The sequence below is a fragment of the Pyrenophora tritici-repentis genome, chromosome 10 (assembly GCF_003171515.1).
Source record: "Pyrenophora tritici-repentis strain M4 chromosome 10, whole genome shotgun sequence".
Classification (NCBI taxonomy): Eukaryota; Fungi; Ascomycota; class Dothideomycetes; order Pleosporales; family Pleosporaceae; genus Pyrenophora; species Pyrenophora tritici-repentis.
The window spans coordinates 2,382,646-2,400,735 of NC_089399.1; the positions used below are offsets into that span (position 1 = coordinate 2,382,646).

The 18,090-nt window shown below is 52.2% G+C and overlaps 7 protein-coding genes across 7 annotated transcripts; 2 read left to right on the forward strand and 5 right to left on the reverse strand.

Moving 5' to 3' along the window:
* Positions 1–2,545: 2,545 nt before the first annotated feature.
* PtrM4_047390 (Glyco-hydro-12 multi-domain protein) lies at positions 2,546–3,396 on the forward strand (the record flags this gene model as incomplete). Its single annotated transcript, XM_001936572.2, has 3 exons — positions 2,546–2,964; positions 3,038–3,255; positions 3,317–3,396. The coding sequence occupies 3 exons, from the start codon at positions 2,546–2,548 to the stop codon at positions 3,394–3,396; spliced, it is 717 nt and encodes a 238-aa protein (XP_001936607.1).
* Positions 3,397–3,675: 279 nt separating this feature from the next.
* PtrM4_047400 (uncharacterized protein) lies at positions 3,676–6,206 on the reverse strand (the record flags this gene model as incomplete). The annotated part of the gene is made up of 2 exons (XM_001936573.2): positions 3,676–4,983; positions 5,028–6,206. 2 exons carry the CDS (start codon positions 6,204–6,206, stop codon positions 3,676–3,678), a joined length of 2,487 nt encoding a protein of 828 aa, XP_001936608.1.
* An 841-nt stretch (positions 6,207–7,047) lies between these two features.
* PtrM4_047410 (uncharacterized protein) lies at positions 7,048–7,206 on the reverse strand (the record flags this gene model as incomplete). Its single annotated transcript, XM_066104727.1, has 1 exon — positions 7,048–7,206. The coding sequence occupies one exon, from the start codon at positions 7,204–7,206 to the stop codon at positions 7,048–7,050; it is 159 nt and encodes a 52-aa protein (XP_065959291.1).
* Positions 7,207–8,170: 964 nt separating this feature from the next.
* Positions 8,171–9,891, forward strand: PtrM4_047420 (DUF2410 multi-domain protein; the record flags this gene model as incomplete). Its single annotated transcript, XM_001936575.2, has 3 exons — positions 8,171–8,303; positions 8,351–9,622; positions 9,857–9,891. The coding sequence occupies 3 exons, from the start codon at positions 8,171–8,173 to the stop codon at positions 9,889–9,891; spliced, it is 1,440 nt and encodes a 479-aa protein (XP_001936610.2).
* A 2,807-nt stretch (positions 9,892–12,698) lies between these two features.
* PtrM4_047430 (uncharacterized protein) lies at positions 12,699–13,880 on the reverse strand (the record flags this gene model as incomplete). Its single annotated transcript, XM_066104728.1, has 1 exon — positions 12,699–13,880. One exon carries the CDS (start codon positions 13,878–13,880, stop codon positions 12,699–12,701), a length of 1,182 nt encoding a protein of 393 aa, XP_065959292.1.
* Positions 13,881–14,794: 914 nt separating this feature from the next.
* PtrM4_047440 (uncharacterized protein) lies at positions 14,795–14,965 on the reverse strand (the record flags this gene model as incomplete). The annotated part of the gene is made up of 1 exon (XM_001936577.2): positions 14,795–14,965. The coding sequence occupies one exon, from the start codon at positions 14,963–14,965 to the stop codon at positions 14,795–14,797; it is 171 nt and encodes a 56-aa protein (XP_001936612.2).
* Positions 14,966–16,387: 1,422 nt separating this feature from the next.
* On the reverse strand, positions 16,388–17,363 carry PtrM4_047450 (EMG1 domain containing protein; the record flags this gene model as incomplete). The annotated part of the gene is made up of 3 exons (XM_001936578.2): positions 16,388–16,864; positions 16,916–17,181; positions 17,270–17,363. The coding sequence occupies 3 exons, from the start codon at positions 17,361–17,363 to the stop codon at positions 16,388–16,390; spliced, it is 837 nt and encodes a 278-aa protein (XP_001936613.2).
* Positions 17,364–18,090: the final 727 nt, after the last annotated feature.

Sequence of the window (18,090 nt, forward strand, 5' to 3'; positions counted from 1 at the left end):
CCTTGAGGTTGTCAAGTAGGCCACTTTCGAAGAGAATATATCACGTCTTGTCCTCAGAACGCGGCTTCATTGAGGTTGTTTGGAACCGATCAACAGTGCCGAAATCGAGAAAATCGCCACATCAAAGCGATAAGTCTTAGCGCATGTATTGAACTCCATTCATCCCCCTCTTTCTTAACTGAGTTAAGTCTTCGAATACGACTCCTTCATCGACCTGTGACTTTGGACTGGCCCCAACACAGTGTGACTCGTCTTTTACCAGTGCGACGACACCTCCAGATGGTCTGACAAGCAACAATATGCAAGTGCAAGCCTAGACATAAGCAGAGCAGAAACATATTCCCCAAATCCGATAAACAAACCCCTTGGTCGCTTAATTAGGCTAGAGGGAACTAAAGATAGTATCACTGCTGACTGAATGCTACTGAGTGGCGAGTAGAGATCGATGACTTTGGAAGGCGTGACAGTTCTGTCCCGACAGAGCTGGAACTACATCTAATGGAGAGATTCAACGACAGACTAGTGCCGACGTTGCTAGTGTTGGAAAGATCAAGCCGCTTTCTCGTGTGGTGGTTTACGAGTGTCCACTGGGATCTGCCTGCATAATAAGGAACCGCGTCAGCCTATTATTGGAATCGTCGCTCGAAATGATACTAAATGTCTGAAGTTATACCTGGTCTAACAATTACTTCTTCATATGCTGAACGCAAGTCATGGGAGGCGGGTGAAAACGAGAAAGTAGAGCTGGGATACCATAACTATCCAAGCTACGGAGGAACCTCTACGCTATGCATGTGCCGATACTGGCACGAACTGTTTAGTCCCGGTTGTGGAGAAATCTCAGAATGAAGAACCTGGTAAATCAAAAGGGCCGGTGTGAAGAACACAGACGGTCGAGTTCCCGTTGTCCCGGTGGAGGAGACACGAGAAGTAAACCAAAGTCTCCCGACGAAGTAAATCAGCTGCCTATCTCACACCAGATGACTGAATGAACACTAGTTGAATTGAGTAGAGGTCGGTATAGCCAATCATCCAGTACAGAACAGAGCCGCATGGTTTAGCCCAAGACGGCGTCGGAGCCGCTGTGAAGGATTCAAAGCTGATGGCGAGTCATGACCCCACAAAACCTCCCGTCCGGACCGTTCGGAGGCGGGACAAAACCTGGATCAAGTAAGCACGCTTGGAAAAGTGTCCGTGGAAGCAGCTTCGGTTGGCACGTGGAATATGTGACTGAAAATGTTCTGTCAGACTCCCAGCATGTATCTAGTTTACCTACGATCGAAGGAAGAAGAGAGTGATACAATTAACACACACAGAGAATGCCGCAAGAAGCGATAACAACGATATTGGTACCAAGACTGCCTCAATTTGTATAACGACGACTTGAGACACGGATATTAGAAAGGATAGAGGCGCAAGGATGGATGAGGTGTGGTGGGTCTCCTCGTGGGTGAGCGACTGCCTCACCCGAGCTCTTGGCAGACATTAGCTCTGAGGTAAGCACACTGTCGCCGTACCTTCTCTGAACATCACCTCATATCATGACGGACAAGTCAATTTGTTTCTGACTCGGACAGCCACAGTCGGATTCTTACATCCCATTACTATGCGTACGACCAATTTCCTGGTCGCTGTATCCACGCCGACCGTCTGGGATTTTTAGCTTCTTATTCTGTCCCAATTCCTGAGATCACCACGGATGAAGAACTGATCGCCCTCGTAGCGTGTTTGGACAAACTAGTAACTCCAACGTTTACTGAACTCGCTCTTGCACTTGCACCCGCGACCCCACAAGAGATAGCCCCAGGTATAAGCTTCTGTCGCCGCTCATACATGCAGTGTGCTACCAGGGTGTTTGTGGGGAAACAGGAACAACGGCCACGAATTCCGTCTATCAAGCATTCATTGATGGAACATCAAGTTCATGGGGTCTCATCTCCACCAGTGGCGTTCAGTCCCACAAACTTATTCGAGCATCGAGATTTTCGCCGAATGGTAGCAAGCCCGACGTTACAGGTAAAGCGCGCTACAAAGCGGAAAGATGTGCGTTCCTGGCTACAAGTCCGGGCTCCGGGGTAAGTCTTGCGCGGTGATGGCGAATTGGGCGGTAGTCACGGCAGATTATTACCGATGAAAAGTTCCGCGGCAGAAGTACGGTGCGGAGACTAGCCTTAGCTGCACGCAATCAGAACCAGATAAGTGCATGGCCATCTCATTGGCAACGCATATTACGGTCCTACTCATGTATCATGTGAGTTGATCTTCGCCCTAGTAATGCTGGTAGTGACAGGTACTCGAGCGACCGTTTGGAGAAGTCCGTCGGAATCTAGGGACGCTTCGCGAGTACAAGTGCACATGATTATATGAAAGGCCCACTCTGGGAAACGTCCACCGTCTAAAGTACCCACTACGTGGAAAGTAGGGGGGATGGGAGCGGACCATGACATTGAATTTGGAGAATACAAAAGGTGCTGCACACCTCACGGAAGCATGACCAGCACGACGACAGCCACAGACAATCCACATCATCCAACCACTGCACACCATGAAGGCCTTCGCATTCATCGTCGGCGTTATCGCCTCCGTCGCCTCTGCTCAGCAAGCCACTCTCTGCAAGACCTACGAGTACTACTCCAGCAACGGCTATGAGCTGAACAACAACCTCTGGGGCACCAGCGCCGCCACCGGAGGCTCGCAGTGCACCTACGTCGACAGCGTCAGCTCCACGGGCGCCAAATGGCGCTCCAAATGGAACTGGTCCGGAGGCCAGGACAACGTAAAGAGCTACGTCTACTCTGGACGTCAGTTCACCAAGAAGCCTGTTAGCCAGCTGAACAACATGCAAACCGAGGCCTACTGGGTCTACGACACAAACAACATCCGTTGCAACGTCGCATACGATCTCTTCACTGCCCAGGACATCAACCACTCCACCAGCAGCGGAGACTACGAACTCATGGTCTGGTAAGTTCTCGCCAGCTCATCAAATTAGATATAAAGTTCCCTGTAGCACATATATTAACCACCATCCCTACAGGCTCGCCAGGTACAACGTCTACCCCATCGGCACCTCTCAGGGCATGGTCACCGTAGCTGGCCGCACCTGGGAACTCTGGTACGGACTCAACGGATCGATGAAGGTGTACAGCTTCGTTGCCCCCAGCGTCGTCAACAACTTCAGCGCCAACCTCAAGGAATTTTACACCTGGTTGGCCAACAACAAGGGCTTTCCCATCACTACCCAGAACCTCATCAGTAAGTTTTCTGCTAGTGCGAATGCAGTCGCAGCATGTGTACTGACTTTTTTTCTCTCTAGCTTACCAGTTCGGTACTGAGGCTTTCACTGGTGGACCTGCTACGTTCACCGTGAACCAGTGGTCTGCCAACGCTTACTAAGTTTGTTTGTGGTACGGCGAAAACAAAAGCGCTGGTTGATATGACGCATGACGCATGACGTTCTTCTTCTGAGGCCTAGGAACTCTGTCACTACATTTGGGCGACACTTCCAGCAATGGCACCTTTCTTGTTGATATTATTTTACATACATGAATATTTTATGAATCAATGTATATACACATACATTTACAGCATGAGCGCTACTCGGAATGCCATTGTGAAGTGCTTTTCGAAAACCCACGAAAAAGGAAAATAACAGAGATGTACATACACAAACGTTTACAAGGCCAGTGCCAGACCCATGATACTAGCAACGAATCCAGAGCCTAGACTCGCAGTCATACGCCTTGACGCACTTCCTCTAAACATATCCGGCGCCGTTCCGTTCTTAGGTTCGCCCATGCGTCCCATTGCCACCGCCGCTACGCTCGTGCTCTTCATCAACGTCTTGCCATCACCACCCCTCAGCTGACCGCCACCAGAGATACTACTGGGAGCGCCAGTGCTCCCCTCTACACACCCCATCATGGTTCCATTACCCATGAACATGCGGTCTGCCACGCCCTTCCATACCTCAGTAACATCGCTAATCATCTTGCTCGTAAACCACATCCTGCAATCCGCCGCCTCATACATGAACTCGAGGGGCGTACCGCTCGTATCCGCCAGTCTCAAATTATCCTTTAGGTTAACGCCACCGGCCACCTGACCCGCGTTGTACGCACTGCGCTTGAAGAGCTGTGTTGCAAACGCCGTTTTACCCAGGTCGGTATTGTTCCATTCTTTCTGCTCGGCGGGAGAGCCAAGGAGGAAGACGGCTTGTAGGCGGATTGAGATGTCATCCCAGGCGAAGACTTGGGCGCCTTTTGTGCCACCAACGCCTTGCATGGGGCCTGGTTGAGGACGGCCGCCGACAGCGATTGTACGGACGGCGCCTTGATTCTTGAGGAGCTCCGAGGCGAGGGCGCAGGTCGAGGAGCACATGCCGTCGTGAAGCATGACCATGTCCTCGGGTTTGAATGGCGCCGGTGTCTTTGTTTCGTTTGCGTTTGCGCCAAAACCGATGACGGAGAAGCCCGTGTAAGTTGTGCTCAGACTGTCAGTGTAGTTGTAGCGGAGCGTCGCGGTGAAGTTGTCGCCATTGGCTTGTGTGGGGCCGAAAACTTCTGACCAACTGGCCATGGCTTTGTTGTCGATGTTGAGAATGTGTTGGTAGTTGAAGGGCTGAGCAAGTTGAAAGATATCTTGCTGTGTAGTTCCCCTACCGAACGCTTCGGCGAATGCCGTCTTATTGGACTGGGCATATGTCTTGTTGGCCAAAAAGTCTTGCGTCATCTTTCCTGCGCTGTTGAGGGCGTCATTTGCGCGAAAGCGTGTTCCACCGTAGGGGTCGGCTAAGGCCGCAGGATAGACCTGCTTGAAGGTGTCGTAACCAAGGATTGCATTACCTCCACCATTGCCGCGCATATCGAAGATCATCTTCGTTTTTCCGTCTTTCTTGCACATACGGATAAAATCTCGCATCGTGTTCTGGAAGGTTTGGACGTCCGGAGATTCGTAAGAAGGAATGCTGAGAACAGCGACATCCTACAAATGTTAGAGAAGCGCATGATATCATGGGGAAAACGTACCTTGTATGCTGCACCATCGAGATAGTATCCTGCAACAGCAAGATTGGGGTTGATAATTTGGGCTTTTGGGTAATTAACCTGGGACGGCGCGGGTTTGGGTGTGGGTGTAGATGGCTTCGTGGTGTTTGTGGTCGGCGACGCAGCCGGGGGTCTGGTGGTGATGGGCGCAGGACCATTGCAAAATCTCTTGAAGAACGCACTGCCACTGTCCACACCAGTAAAGTTACCAAAAGCAACGGCAAGATTAAATTGGGACCAGGTAGTACCGTTGGCAAACTGGAAAGTCGTGTTGGGTCCTTGGTACTGGCCAGTACGGAAAGAACCAAGGTATGTTGTGCCAGATGCCAGAAGGGCTTGAGATGGGAACAGAGCGTTCCACCGTGTGTCTGCGTCGTGGAAGTCGGATGACATGGATTCGTTCGCGAGAAACTTCTGAGCATCCATGCCGTTGATCATCTTGATAGGCGACGGTTTGAATGAGGTGTCGTTGTTCGCCCTCAAGATATCCCGGTACGCATAAATCTCTGGCAGTGCCTTGCCATCGGAGGATACTGAAACCAACTCGGAGCCTGGGGGTCTCTGAAATTGCATGGCTGAAGCCAGAATATCGGGTTGGTAGGCGAAATGGTTGTCGTAGGCGCTGGTAAACAGGTTCAACATTTGCAGCTGGAACTCGTATTCAGACTTGAATCCGCCAGCTGCCACTTGTTTTTGCATAGTGTCTAATTCGCCCTCGATGTCGACGGCCTTTTCAGTGTACTCCTTTGGCGGGTTCCTCAGATATGCTATGTTGGACTGCCATTTGACAAAGACCTTTAGCTCGTCGATCAGCTGTACATTGCCTGCCTTGTCGAGGGGTACCGATTGCAGACACGACACTCCCAACTCGGCAGGAACAACCGGTCGTGCTCCGGCTGGCATTGCTGCCAGAGCGCGGCTCAGAACCGCACATGGTTCTATCCCAGAGGATGCTGACGGAGTAGTTGTGTTGAGGCCTCCTACTGGGCTTGCAGCATCGGTAGTAGCATCCGCGGCCATCATAAGATCCACATCGGCCTGGGTCATGACTTCGTTCATGTCGAGATCCCACGCGTAGTCGGGCACACCGTACATCCATGGATGAGGATTGGCAGCTGATATCCCACAAAGGGCGCCGACCAAAAGTGTAGAGGAAAGCATCTTTGGTACAGCGTGTCGAATCGGAAGATGCAGGTCTGTGAATCCGAACCTCACAGCAGGTGGGAATGTCTTGAGGGTGAAGAAAGATTAGATATTAAAAATAGCGATCCAGCGCTAATGTACAGGTACTCAAAAGAACAAGACAAAATGAGGGGTATAGAACCAGTGCATCCCAGGAAATGAGAAGAAGCGGAAGGGAGTGGAGATGTTCAGACGATATCATGGTACCCTTAAGTGCAATGCTAACCCTTGAAGCAAGCAGTACATCCATGACAGCGGGGCAATGCTAAGAAGATTAAGCCACGCTGTAGCATCAGTGCCGCAATGTCGAAACATTGATAATCAACCAAGGAACATAGACCGTAGAGACGAAACAACTTCTGCTTCCGGTGACAGTCAAGTTGGCGAGCGCCGATAGATCAGAGGAACACCATACATATGCATGCTCTGGAATTCTAGACTTCCTCAACGTCTTGGGTGTACATCTGTGGATGTTTACCCAGCATTGCATCAATCATGCAGAGGTATGCGGTGAACATGTCCGTATGCAATCCTGTAAGATATGCGGGGCGCGAAACTGACACGAAACATGATGCGGTACTAAGTCGGAATAAGCTTAGCTGGGGGGTTATAACGTCTCGAACGGTATTATGAAAACAGCCGAACACTACATATTGCGAGAAGATAGTTCCAGACGTGTCCAGTTCAAGACTAAGCTTACGGCAATGGAGATAGTGGTGAAGGTAATGCGGAGTAAGCTTTAAGCTTTCGCGCGTTCCAAGCACAGAAATGATGCAGGGCTGAAATAGCGCAGTCCACGATGTGACTGCCGGATCTGTTGTCACCGGTATTGGTTTTCCTGGTCCCATTCTTCCAGTTTGGTGTACGGGCTTCTCAACCACGCGTTGAGCTCATGCAGGAAGAGCTTGCTGTTGTCCCTGCCTAGAAATTCGGTCAACAAGTTTTCGGCATGGCCGTTGCTTGCTTTCAAGTCGACCATTTTCAGGATCGACACGATATAAGATAATAGAAACTCGGCGTTGCTGCTTGTCGCCGCTACCGCAGGGGATGGATCTGTAGGGTCGGCGTGTAGAAAAGTGAACACGCGCAATTCCCGCCGAATCCATGAACGAGCTTTTGACTGCAGATCAGGAGACTCTGCGATTAACTGCGGAGAAATGTCACGATATCCAGAATATGGATTGCTTCCCACGTGCAGCGAATACAGTTTCCTCTGATACACGTCCCTACGCCTACGGAGCGCGACGTCTTCTACCGGTGGCGAATATGGACGACGCGGACCTCGTGGTCTTCTCGGTAGCCCATAAGGGGCAAAGAGAGAGGCGGGCCGATTAGTGCGACTGTGAGGCGCATTGCTGGGAGGGTGGCTGTGCGGAACGGCATAATGTTTGTAGTCGGTCGGAGAGCGCCAGTCATACTGGACAGCAGTAACTTGTGCTTTGCCTAGGTCCTGTATTAGAGGATTCCTGGTCTTGTTGTTATCTATGACCTACATAGTGGACAAGTCGACTGTTCCTGCAGCCATGACACCAGACAGACAAAGTCAAACGTGTAGTGGTTGCACGGCACGGTGATGGCCCTCTCGGTAAGAGATGAGAGACATATCACGCAACTATCTTCCGAATCGTTGTTCGTCGAACCAACAGTACTGACGGGCATGCGTGGGGCTCGTGGTAGCGGCCAGGTGTAGGTGAAGAAGAGCAAGCGCATAGATTCCGATGATGAGCTCATCCCTCGGAAGTCAAAGCTTGGGCCATCCAAAAGTGGTCGCGACTTCCCCCAGACTCAGCCCATTCGCTCAATACACAAACTTCACACTCGTAGCACGCGTACCAAGGCATATGTTTCATCACGTTGCTTCAGCGCCCATTTCTACACCTTATTGAAGGTGCATGCTATTCGCTGCCGCCAGGCGCATTCCCAAACCACGCTCGCTACCTAAGATGCTAGCAACCTCGACCCGGCCGGCGACACATCACACCGTGACGGCGCTGAAGAGATGGTCATGTGACGACAAGCATCTTCCTGCTGTGTCGGAAATCAAGGCCATCCATGTCTACGACTTTGACAATACTTGTAGGCAGATCCAAGCTACGGCCCGAGCCCTTCTAACACGATTGTAGTATTCGCCAGCCCTCTCCCGAACAAACAGCTATGGAACAGCGCCACGATTGGTCAGCTGGGCTCTCCCGACATGTTCCTCAACGGAGGCTGGTGGCACGACTCAAGTATTCTAGCCGCGACTGGCGAAGGCCTCGAAAAGGAAGAAGCACGCGCTTGGCAAGGCTGGTGGAACGAACAGATTGTCGAGCTGGTGGAATCATCAATGGCCCAGAAAGACGCCCTCAGTGTGCTACTGACCGGCCGCTCAGAGTCCAACTTCAGTGACCTCGTTAAGCGTATCGTGCGAAGCAAGGGCCTGAACTTTGACATGGTTTGCTTGAAGCCAGCCATCGGGCCCGCAGGCCAGAAGTTTAGGAGTACCATGGAATTCAAGCAAGAGTTGCTCAAGGATATCGTCTACACATACAAGGATGCCGAGAAGCTGAACATTTACGAGGACCGAGTGAAGCACACCAAGGGCTTCCGCGACTTCTTCTTCCAGTTCAACGAGGATCTGATGAGGGCACAAAACCACTCGTCACGTCAACCCATCACCACCGAAGTCATACAGGTACCCGAGAATGCGACACAACTCGACCCGGTTGCTGAAATCGCGGCCATCCAGAAGATGATCAACGCGCACAACATACAGGTCAAGGCCGGTAGCGTTCCGCCGGGTACACCGCCCTACCAAATCAAGAAGACGGTCTTCTACACTGGTTACATGATACCTTCCGATGTGACGGAGAAGTTGACTTCCCTTGTCTCGTTACAACAAGGAGGTCCGAAAGACGACATCAGATTCCTCGCCAATAGCATACTTATCACACCAAAGCCATGTCCAAGGAGTATTCTGGAAAAGGTTGGCGGTATTGGAGCAAGAGTCAGATGGAAGGTGACGGCCATCTCTTGCTTCGAGAATAAGCTCTGGGCAGCAAGGGTCGAGACTGTGCCCAAAGGGACCAAATTCTACTCTGAGAATCCAGTACCGACCGTGGTCCTCGCCATTCGGAAAAATGGCAGACCAGCAGATGCCGCACGCATCGTCAACTGGCATCCAGTGACTCAAGAACAGGCCATCGAATTCGATAGTGTTGTAGGCGAGAAGCAGATGTTACGCATAGAGGAAGAGACTGCCAACGAGAGCGAGTACGAGAGCTACTTTCCCAACAAGTCTCACCGCAGGGAAGATCAGAATGGTCGCAATGACAACTACCGACCAAACAACGGACGAGGAGGCAGGGACAAAGATGATCGACCAGGGGGTTACCGTGGCGGCAACCGAGATCGCGGTCGGGGTGGAAATAGAAATCCACCTTTCATTCCAAGGGGAGGGGCTCGTGGTGGCCACCGTGGTGATCGTGGTGGTGGTGGCGGCGGCGGTGGAGGTGGACGAGGACGCGGTCGTGGTGGAGGTGGGCAATCGCAGTACAGGAGCTTGGACGACGTCGATAACGGCTATGGGAACCGAGGCCATGACAACAACCCGAATGCATTCTACTAGCATTGTAACGTTGTGCATCTAGTTATTCAGCCCACTCCAGGCCGACGAGCCGAATAGACACCGTACACGGACGTTCAGCGATGCGGTTTCTTCCGATTCGAGCTACACTCCGATTCATGTACACGTCCAATGCCTCTTGTTACAGCAGGTACATTTGTATTTATCCAATGAGATACCCAAATCTGCGTTCGTACGACATGGAACTTTCCAATATCAAGCCCATTCCGTCCACAGCTGTTTCGCAGCAGGCTACCCAGCAAGCAGTTGCGTGTTCATTTCCATTCAAACACGTTCACCATTCTATTAAAATATCTTGACATCTTGATCAAAAAATGATAAGCTCCGGGAATCAGCCGAAGGCTACGCGGTCAATCGGCGATGACATTTGTATCAATCAAGCCTTGTGACAAGCCCAACATCAGCCCACCCACATTCCAACATGACAGGGCCACAGGGCACTCGTAGCCAATATCTACGCATGTGTACGACACCAGCCTTTCCGTATTCGACGCAAAACGCAGGGTCAGAAGGTTGCCCTAGCGAGTCCCCCAAGCCAGACACCTGGATAAGCAGCTTTTCAATCGGCGATCGCGAAGCTCGAACCTTGTGGAAATCTTGATTTCGGGTACAGGACGCATGTTGTCGGTGCATATCGAGATTAGTAGTTGCGGGGGTGGTTAAGGTATCGCAGAGCTTGACCGGCTGGTTTATATAGAAGGGTAAGCTTTGCTGGACCCTGAATGAAAACACGGTTGTTTTGTTGGTTCATCGTGGGTTTCCGGATTGGTTTGGCTGACGTAAGCGGACGAAAGAGATTTGTTGTTGTGCGGAAGAAGTCTAGGGAGATGTGAGTATGCTTGTTCGTTTGAGGTGTCGAGGGGATCGTTCACTGACAGGTTAATTCGCTGTGTAGAACTACCACGTCTTTACCACCATCACATATCTCGAAGCCCCGTACTGTCTCCGCGAAAGAAAAACTTCGGGGTAGCCCTGAAATTGCCGTGAAGACGTCCCGAAAACGAATATACGCTTCTCTTCCTCTGCAGACGGCAGTCGTTACAAGATGCCAGTCTACACTCTTCAACAACACCACCACACGTACCCCACCGTGACTGAACAAGAAATTTGAAGTTCCTGGATCTTACAGGTTGTGACAGCCCAAGTAAACAGAAACCGCCCCCCCCAAATAGCGTAAAACAACTACATCTCGACGACGACCTACCCAATCATCGCAAAACACTACCTACCAAATCCTCAAACCAATCTTCCTCCTCCCCGCAGGCCTCTACACACATAAACCCACCCTACCAACATAGTAAACCATAAAGATGTGCACAAAAGTCACTCTAAAACACACGACATGCAACCACGACTTCTGGGTCCGCCGCAACTGCCCCCGCCACCCAACATGCAATTTCCCCACCGAAGTGATTCGCGAGCGCGGAGGTGAGTGTTGGGAATGCGATCCAGGGCAGGGACCGCCTGAGGCGCTTTTTCCGAGGGAAGTTAGTTGGAGGAGGGTTAAGTTGGGGGGGAGGGGTGGGGGTGTTGTTAGTGTGTAGGGATGAATGGATGGATGGACAGATGGGAGATAGGAGGAGTAAAAACGAGAGATAAGGAGAGATGGAAGAAAGAGGAAGGGGGAGATGTTAGGAGGAGGGAGAGAGACTAGTAGGTAAAAGAGACTGAGTGTGAAGAGAGACAAAAGACCACGGAAGAAGAGAAGATGAAGAAAACCAGGGGTAAAGGAGCGTTCCTGTTTGCTCTTTGGAATAGTCTATGTCCTGTGTATCGTTATGCCGGTATCTCTACTCCATGTTACCTCTTCTAGTGGTATGTTTTGGAACATACATAGATAAATATGCTTACGCTAGCATCATACCAGAGAGCCAAATCAACAACTATTACGTTGTATGCACTGATCAAACACTTTGCAAACATGAAAGAACGAAGGCATGGTCAACATCTCGCAGTGCTCATCCAGAACGACAAACGTGTTCAGGCTCGTACACAGCTTCGAGGAAACAATCGACTAGCGACGTACAAAAGACGTCATAAATAAAATTGTGTGCTATTTCCGTTTGCAGCTAGGGGTACAGACAAGCATCATGCTCAGGTAGATCTTAGATTAATCTGCTATTACACCTGGATTTGATCGCTCCAAAATCCTCCACACCCTCTTCTACACTCTCAGAAGAAACCATAACCATAGAATTGGGAGGTATATTTCAGGCAGATATCAAAGCAGCGCATCGTCATCCGCATCGTCATCGCACTTCTGATCGATTAATCAAACTGACACGACCATTGCGCCAACCATCGCCATCACCAACACCATCGCCAACACCAACACCATCGCCATCCATCACGATCCCATCGAAAGGTGAATCATGCATGATTTCCCCAATACAACTCCATGTCATTTGCAGTTATCATTTCTATCTAGTCCATAAGCCACATGATTGAAACAAACAAAAAACGCCGATCCCAATGCCGCACCCCGCGAAATGCCAAACTCAGCTCGCTAAAAACGGAAGTTTAAAAAAAAGCAAAAACAGACAACAGCGAACCGCCTAACGATCGAAGATCGAAGATGGTTACGCAAATGCGACGATTGCGGAAAGCGAACAACAATCTGCGCAAAAAGAAGCAAAAGAGTAAGCACATGAAAACAACGCACGCTTCCTGCAACAACAGCAACAGCAACCACAACAACTACCTCCCCACTAAACCACGCACCACCACTACTACCACCACACACCCGTCTAATACCCAGCCCAAAACCAAAGAAAAAGCCACAAACTACACAGACCCTGCATCCCCACACCACACACACACAGACCCTCCGGGCAACCCCGGAAACTCTAATCCCTCGCCAGCCCCGCCTGACTACCCTCAAAGTTCCTCACCTTCTGCGCATGGCTAAAGTTAATCATACTACGCATGGGGTTCTTGCGCGCTGCGCTAGCCATACTGGGTGTAACCTGTCTGCTCGCATGCACACCACCGGTACCATACTGCACCTCATCGAAGAGGCCGTCGTACTGGCCTTGAGTGAGGCTATCCTTGCGGGACGTCTTTTTACCGGAGGGACGGATGGTGGACGCCTCGCTGGACTCTGAGACGAGGCTTGGTTTGGAAGATTTGGAGGAGCGCGACGACCGGTGGGGGCGCGATGAGTCTTCGTCGTCGGCCGAGTCGTTGCGGTGGGACCGGTGAGATCGGTGGGAGCGCTCGGAGCGCTCGGAGCGATGCGAGTGTTTGGAAGATTTGCTGACCGAAGACTCGTTGTCGTCGGCTGACTTCTCCTTCTTGCTGCGGTGGCTCACGGTTGATTCGCCGTCGTCGTGCTTCTTGCTCTTGTGGCGGTGCGAGCGGTGGCGGCGGCGAGTCGACGGGTCGCCAATCTGCGAGATGCTGTCGCTGGGGACGACGGTGTCGAGATCATCTTCGGTGAAGTCGTCAAGATCAAGGTCATCAATGAAGTCGTCTTCTTCTTCGTGGTCCTTGGACTTGTTACGGCCTAGGATGCTACTGACGATTGAGGCGGCCTTGGAAGCAGGCTTCGGTGGCTTGGGAGGAGGGGCCTTTGATTCCGTAGGGGAAGAACTGCGACCCTCTTTACGACTACTAGAGCTATTACTGTCGTCCCTGCCTTCCCGACGCGAGCTGTGTTTTGAAACAGAGCTGTGAGAAGACCTGGCCTTGGTGCGAGCAGAGTGATACGATTGAACGCTACTCTCATCCTCGTGCTCAGGGCGATCAGCCACAAACGACGAAATCAGGGTGCTGGGCACAGCACTAGGCGCCGTGCTGTGAGCCTTGGAGACTACACTTTGGGGTTTTGACGACGTGGGTCGGGGCGGCTTCGCTGTTGATGCGATACTTTCCGCCGGCCTTGCTGTGGATACGCTACTCCTCGCCTTCTCGATGGTCAGGAGCTCGGGACTAGTGTGCGAGCGGTGAGCCGAAGACATCCTCGACGGTGCCGCCGACGGCGCCCGAGAGTATGCTGGAGCATATTCGATCGCAAGAAGCTCGTTCATAGGCGTCGGTGCGCCGAACTCAGACGGTGAGTAATAACTTGCAGGCGCGGCCTCAATCTGTCTTGGCACAGAAGTCCTGGGTACCTGGGAAGCTCGAGAGGGCGCCGACGAATAGGCAGACCGCGCATCGTCGTCGTTGCGGTGTACTGACGGAGGAGAGGGCAGTGCCTTGATCTCAACAGGCTGTACCGCCACGGGTTGTGGGTCCGGTGCCTGTTGGGGTGGCTGGGCTTGGGGTTGGGCTTGGGGTTGGGATGGGGCCTGAGCGAAAAAGCCAGCCGCCGTCTTGACCGCATTTTTGGCGTCCATGAAGGCGCTGAAGTCCGCCTCTTTCCTCGCGCTATCCTGCTCGCTGCGAACAAATGCATAAGCGACGGCTGCACCTGCCGCAGCTCCGAGTAATGTTCCGAGAAGATGCTGGGCTCCACTGCCGTTGTTGGAATTTGACTGCGGCTCAGGAACGGGGACAACTGTGGGCGCGGAGACGCTCCTGGCCACACTGGGTGCTTTTGAAGCGACGGACTCGGTTTGCGGTGTCATGATGGGGCTGGCGCTCGATGAAGAGCTGGTGGAGCTCCTGCTTTCGTAGTAGCTGGAGCTGTGGGTAACCGTCCTTGACCACGTGATTACTCTGCTGTGCTCGATAATGGTCCCGTCGTGCCTCATGTCGGGTCCGTTTCGGTAGACAACTTCAATGCTGTTTCCGTCAAAGTCGAGTACTGCGGCGTTGAAGTGGCCATTTTCGGAGCAACGAGAGCCGGGTGCTCCGTTGGGACGGCCACCGGCAGTCAATGCAGCGGCATAGAAATTTCGCACTGCTGTTGTGCTTGGAGCGGTGAATGCAATGTGTGCGGCCCCGGCTTTCACGCTGTACAGTTGTCAGTTGCGGTGTACTCGATGATCAATTGTGGTGCTTACCCAGGGGTCTCTTGGCACAGGAAGAAGTCGGCATCGTTGATACCGAGACCGATCTGGTTTCCAGTTTCTCCAATGTAGCGGTAGCCCAGTGGCTGGAGCGCAGAGAGGAAAAAGGACGTCGAAGTTGGCAGATGCGAAACAGTAAGGCCGATGTGGGAGACGGGCATTGCACAACGGCGGTGAGGGGAGGGGTAAGACGGGATGAGCAGGATACAAGGCGTACGGAGGAAGGAGACGAGCCTTGTACGAGCACAAAGTGATAGGTGGTGAGGTTGTAGGTGTGAGTAGGGAGTATGGGAGTCGAGTAACGGTACGACGATGGGTTTATATCATAAGCCCCGTCCAGGTGCAGCGTCTCGATGCATCGTGAACCGAGTAGCAGGGCGTCCCATAGTGTTGCTGCAAAGCCCCTACTAGCACGCCCCACAGCTGCAGCCGGCATTCAAGGAGGTCGCTGTCAAGAAGTTGTGACGCTGCCACATGTCCTGCATCTGCAGCTAACAAATTTGTTAATGTAAGCGAGGTGTCGGTGAAGTGTATTGGCCCTGAGCGCCGGCCCGGAGCCGCGAGAGGTTTAAACCCTCGCACGCCTCACCTCACGCGCTCCGCTACATTACACACGGCTCTCAGGTCGTTCAGGTCGCTTCTCGCGTGCAATCGAGTATTTGCGGTCTGGACGCGCCACTTGTCGTCGCAACCCGCCGTCCCGAGATGGTGTGACGTCGATGACGGAGCGCACTCGGCACAAGAACCAAGATGACGGCGCAGTGAGGCTACCACGGCAGGCATTGCAAAGACATGTTGGTGTCGTGACTGAAGACCGGCAAGACTTGCCATGGCAACATGCTTTTTGCGGCTTCGACAGTGATCGACGATGCGGCTCCGTGTAAACACACATCCCGTTACCCTCCCGCCGGACGCGCAACAAGGTGCGACGGCACACTGCCTAACCGCCTACGGCATAGTGATGAGCAAAAAACGGGGGCTATGCTCCAACGAGGGGTTTAGAAACCGCACTGCGAAGATGACGTGAAGCAGTACTTTTTCATTCGCCAGGAATCAGCTTGCCGTGACTGCTGATCCTGATGCAGACACCTCCTGAGTTGACGGAGAGCCGCGATTGCCTACCAAACTAGCTACCAACAGACAAAGCCTGAAAGGACCGAAACCAATGACAAACCGTAGCCAGGCCAGTGACATGACACCGTACACAGGCGCATACAGACGCATACAGACTAGTACACTGCGCCCCTTTGGATATGGAAAGAAAAAACAGGAGGTGCGGGGCAGGTTGAGCTGCCCCGCCATCTTCATGAGAAGATTGATTGTTGTGCGTTGAGCCAGAGTAGTTGTTTTGTTGTAAAAAAACCTCAAGCAGACGCTCAAAATCAGAAATAGTAGCGCCCACGGCTGTCGATGTTGCGATCTAAGCCATGAACGTGTCCTGCTACCTATAGGTTCCCGTTATCTCTCGGTTACTCCGGTGGCTCCGGCCTGTAATCCCACTCGTCCACAGTAGGCCAGTTGTTGTTTGTGGGCTCTCTGGCGTGTTCAGCATGGATAGGCCGCACTCCCGCTTATCCGCTCAACTAGAAAATGTTCCATACGTCCTCGGCGGCATGGCAGAACTTGCTGCAGGTAACGCTGGCACTAAGGTTGAACTGGCTAATAGCGATGCTGTCGTCCTTGATGTGATTCGCGAAGTCGTCGTTGCCCTTGGCCATGGCTCCGACGAATACTGCAATGCTCTCGCCCTTGTTAAGACCGCCGATGTAGTCGCTGACACGTACAATTTCCGAATCGAAGCTAAGCGTGACCTTGCGGCAATTGGGCGGGAGGTGATCCGTGATGGGATTTTTGATGACCTCGATCAGCTTTTCCTGGGATGACGTTGACCGAATTTGGTGTCTGTGCAGTAGCTGCACCATAAGACCAGCAAAGCGCTTAAATGTCCGAGGAATGCGCACTGTAGGGCTGACCCTGATCAGTACGTTCTTGGAGGTCTGGATGTAGATCTGGAGCTTTCCCGCCTTGTTAATTGGCGAGTCGAGGAGTGTAAGAAGACACTGCGTCACTACGTTAGCTGGTAAGCACCCTTAGCCCCCTCTTGTACGCACTTGGTGTGTAATGTCTGGCCTAGCTTCGCTGATTTCGCGCCCCATTTTGCGCATTACACCGATATGATCGTCGCTGTTGAGAAGGTTGTATTTGTCTTCGCGCGCGCCAGGACCCCGGCCTGTGCCATGGGACGCCTTGTATGTCTCAAGAGTGGCATTGCAAAGGACGACAATCAGCCGTTGCGTGTCCTTGTCATTAGTGGGAATCGGGACATGTTGCTCGGCGACCAGTTTTGGTAGCTCTGGTGGAGGCATCGATTGTGTTCCTACACGCGGTACCAGCAAGTCAGCCCCGAAGCTGTGAGGGTGAGGAGAAATGGAACGATGCCACCAGGCACCAAGCTATCGACATACTTGCGCGCTTCTTCCCACGCTCGGATGAGTCTCGATCCCGAGAAGAGGGTCTTTCGGGTGACAAGCTAGAGTCTTCGGGTTTGAGGGGAGCCATTTCGGATCGGTCGCGAAGAGGTACTTTCAAGTAGGGTGTTGTGTTAATCCGCGTGATCTTTGGCGTAATGATTGATACAAAGCGGGGAAAGTGACTTCTCAAGGAGTATTTGTTTGGTCGTCTGTGGGTCAGCAATTACAACTATAGATACACACCGGACTATATCGGAGTTCTCTTTGTGACAAGAAAAGTTATGATATGCGTGTAGCTACGAAGAGTTGACTGGGAACCACGCGTCCTTGCTGAAGGAACAGTCGGTGAAAAGATCGTTTTCCGTCTGGGCCAATCGGAGGCTATGCCAAGATCGCAAGTGCGCTTATGTCAGCCAACTTTACGGTCGCCGGGCACAAGATTGCACAAGTCTGGCCATCGGATCTCGGAAGATATAAACTCCGAGGCAGATAAGCCTTCGTTCGAGGCCACCTGGTCACGTGCAGTCATCCCTCACCCTACCTACATGTGTAGCGTCTCTACGCTCGGTACTTTGCGCTCGAATCAAGCTGCACGAAAAAACAAACACAAAGTCGTCAGATGCGGTAGTCCGGGGCCGTCTTACCTTGGAGTAAGTGAGCTTACGTACATACATAAACGAGGTCGTCGGACTCCGAAGCCCGCACGTGAGCAGTGCTGGCACCATCTCATGTCCGAGGCGAGAGACTATCTATGTACCTACGAAGAATGGTCATGTGCCAAAATTAGCACTACCCCCAAAAGTCCAGCGAGACCA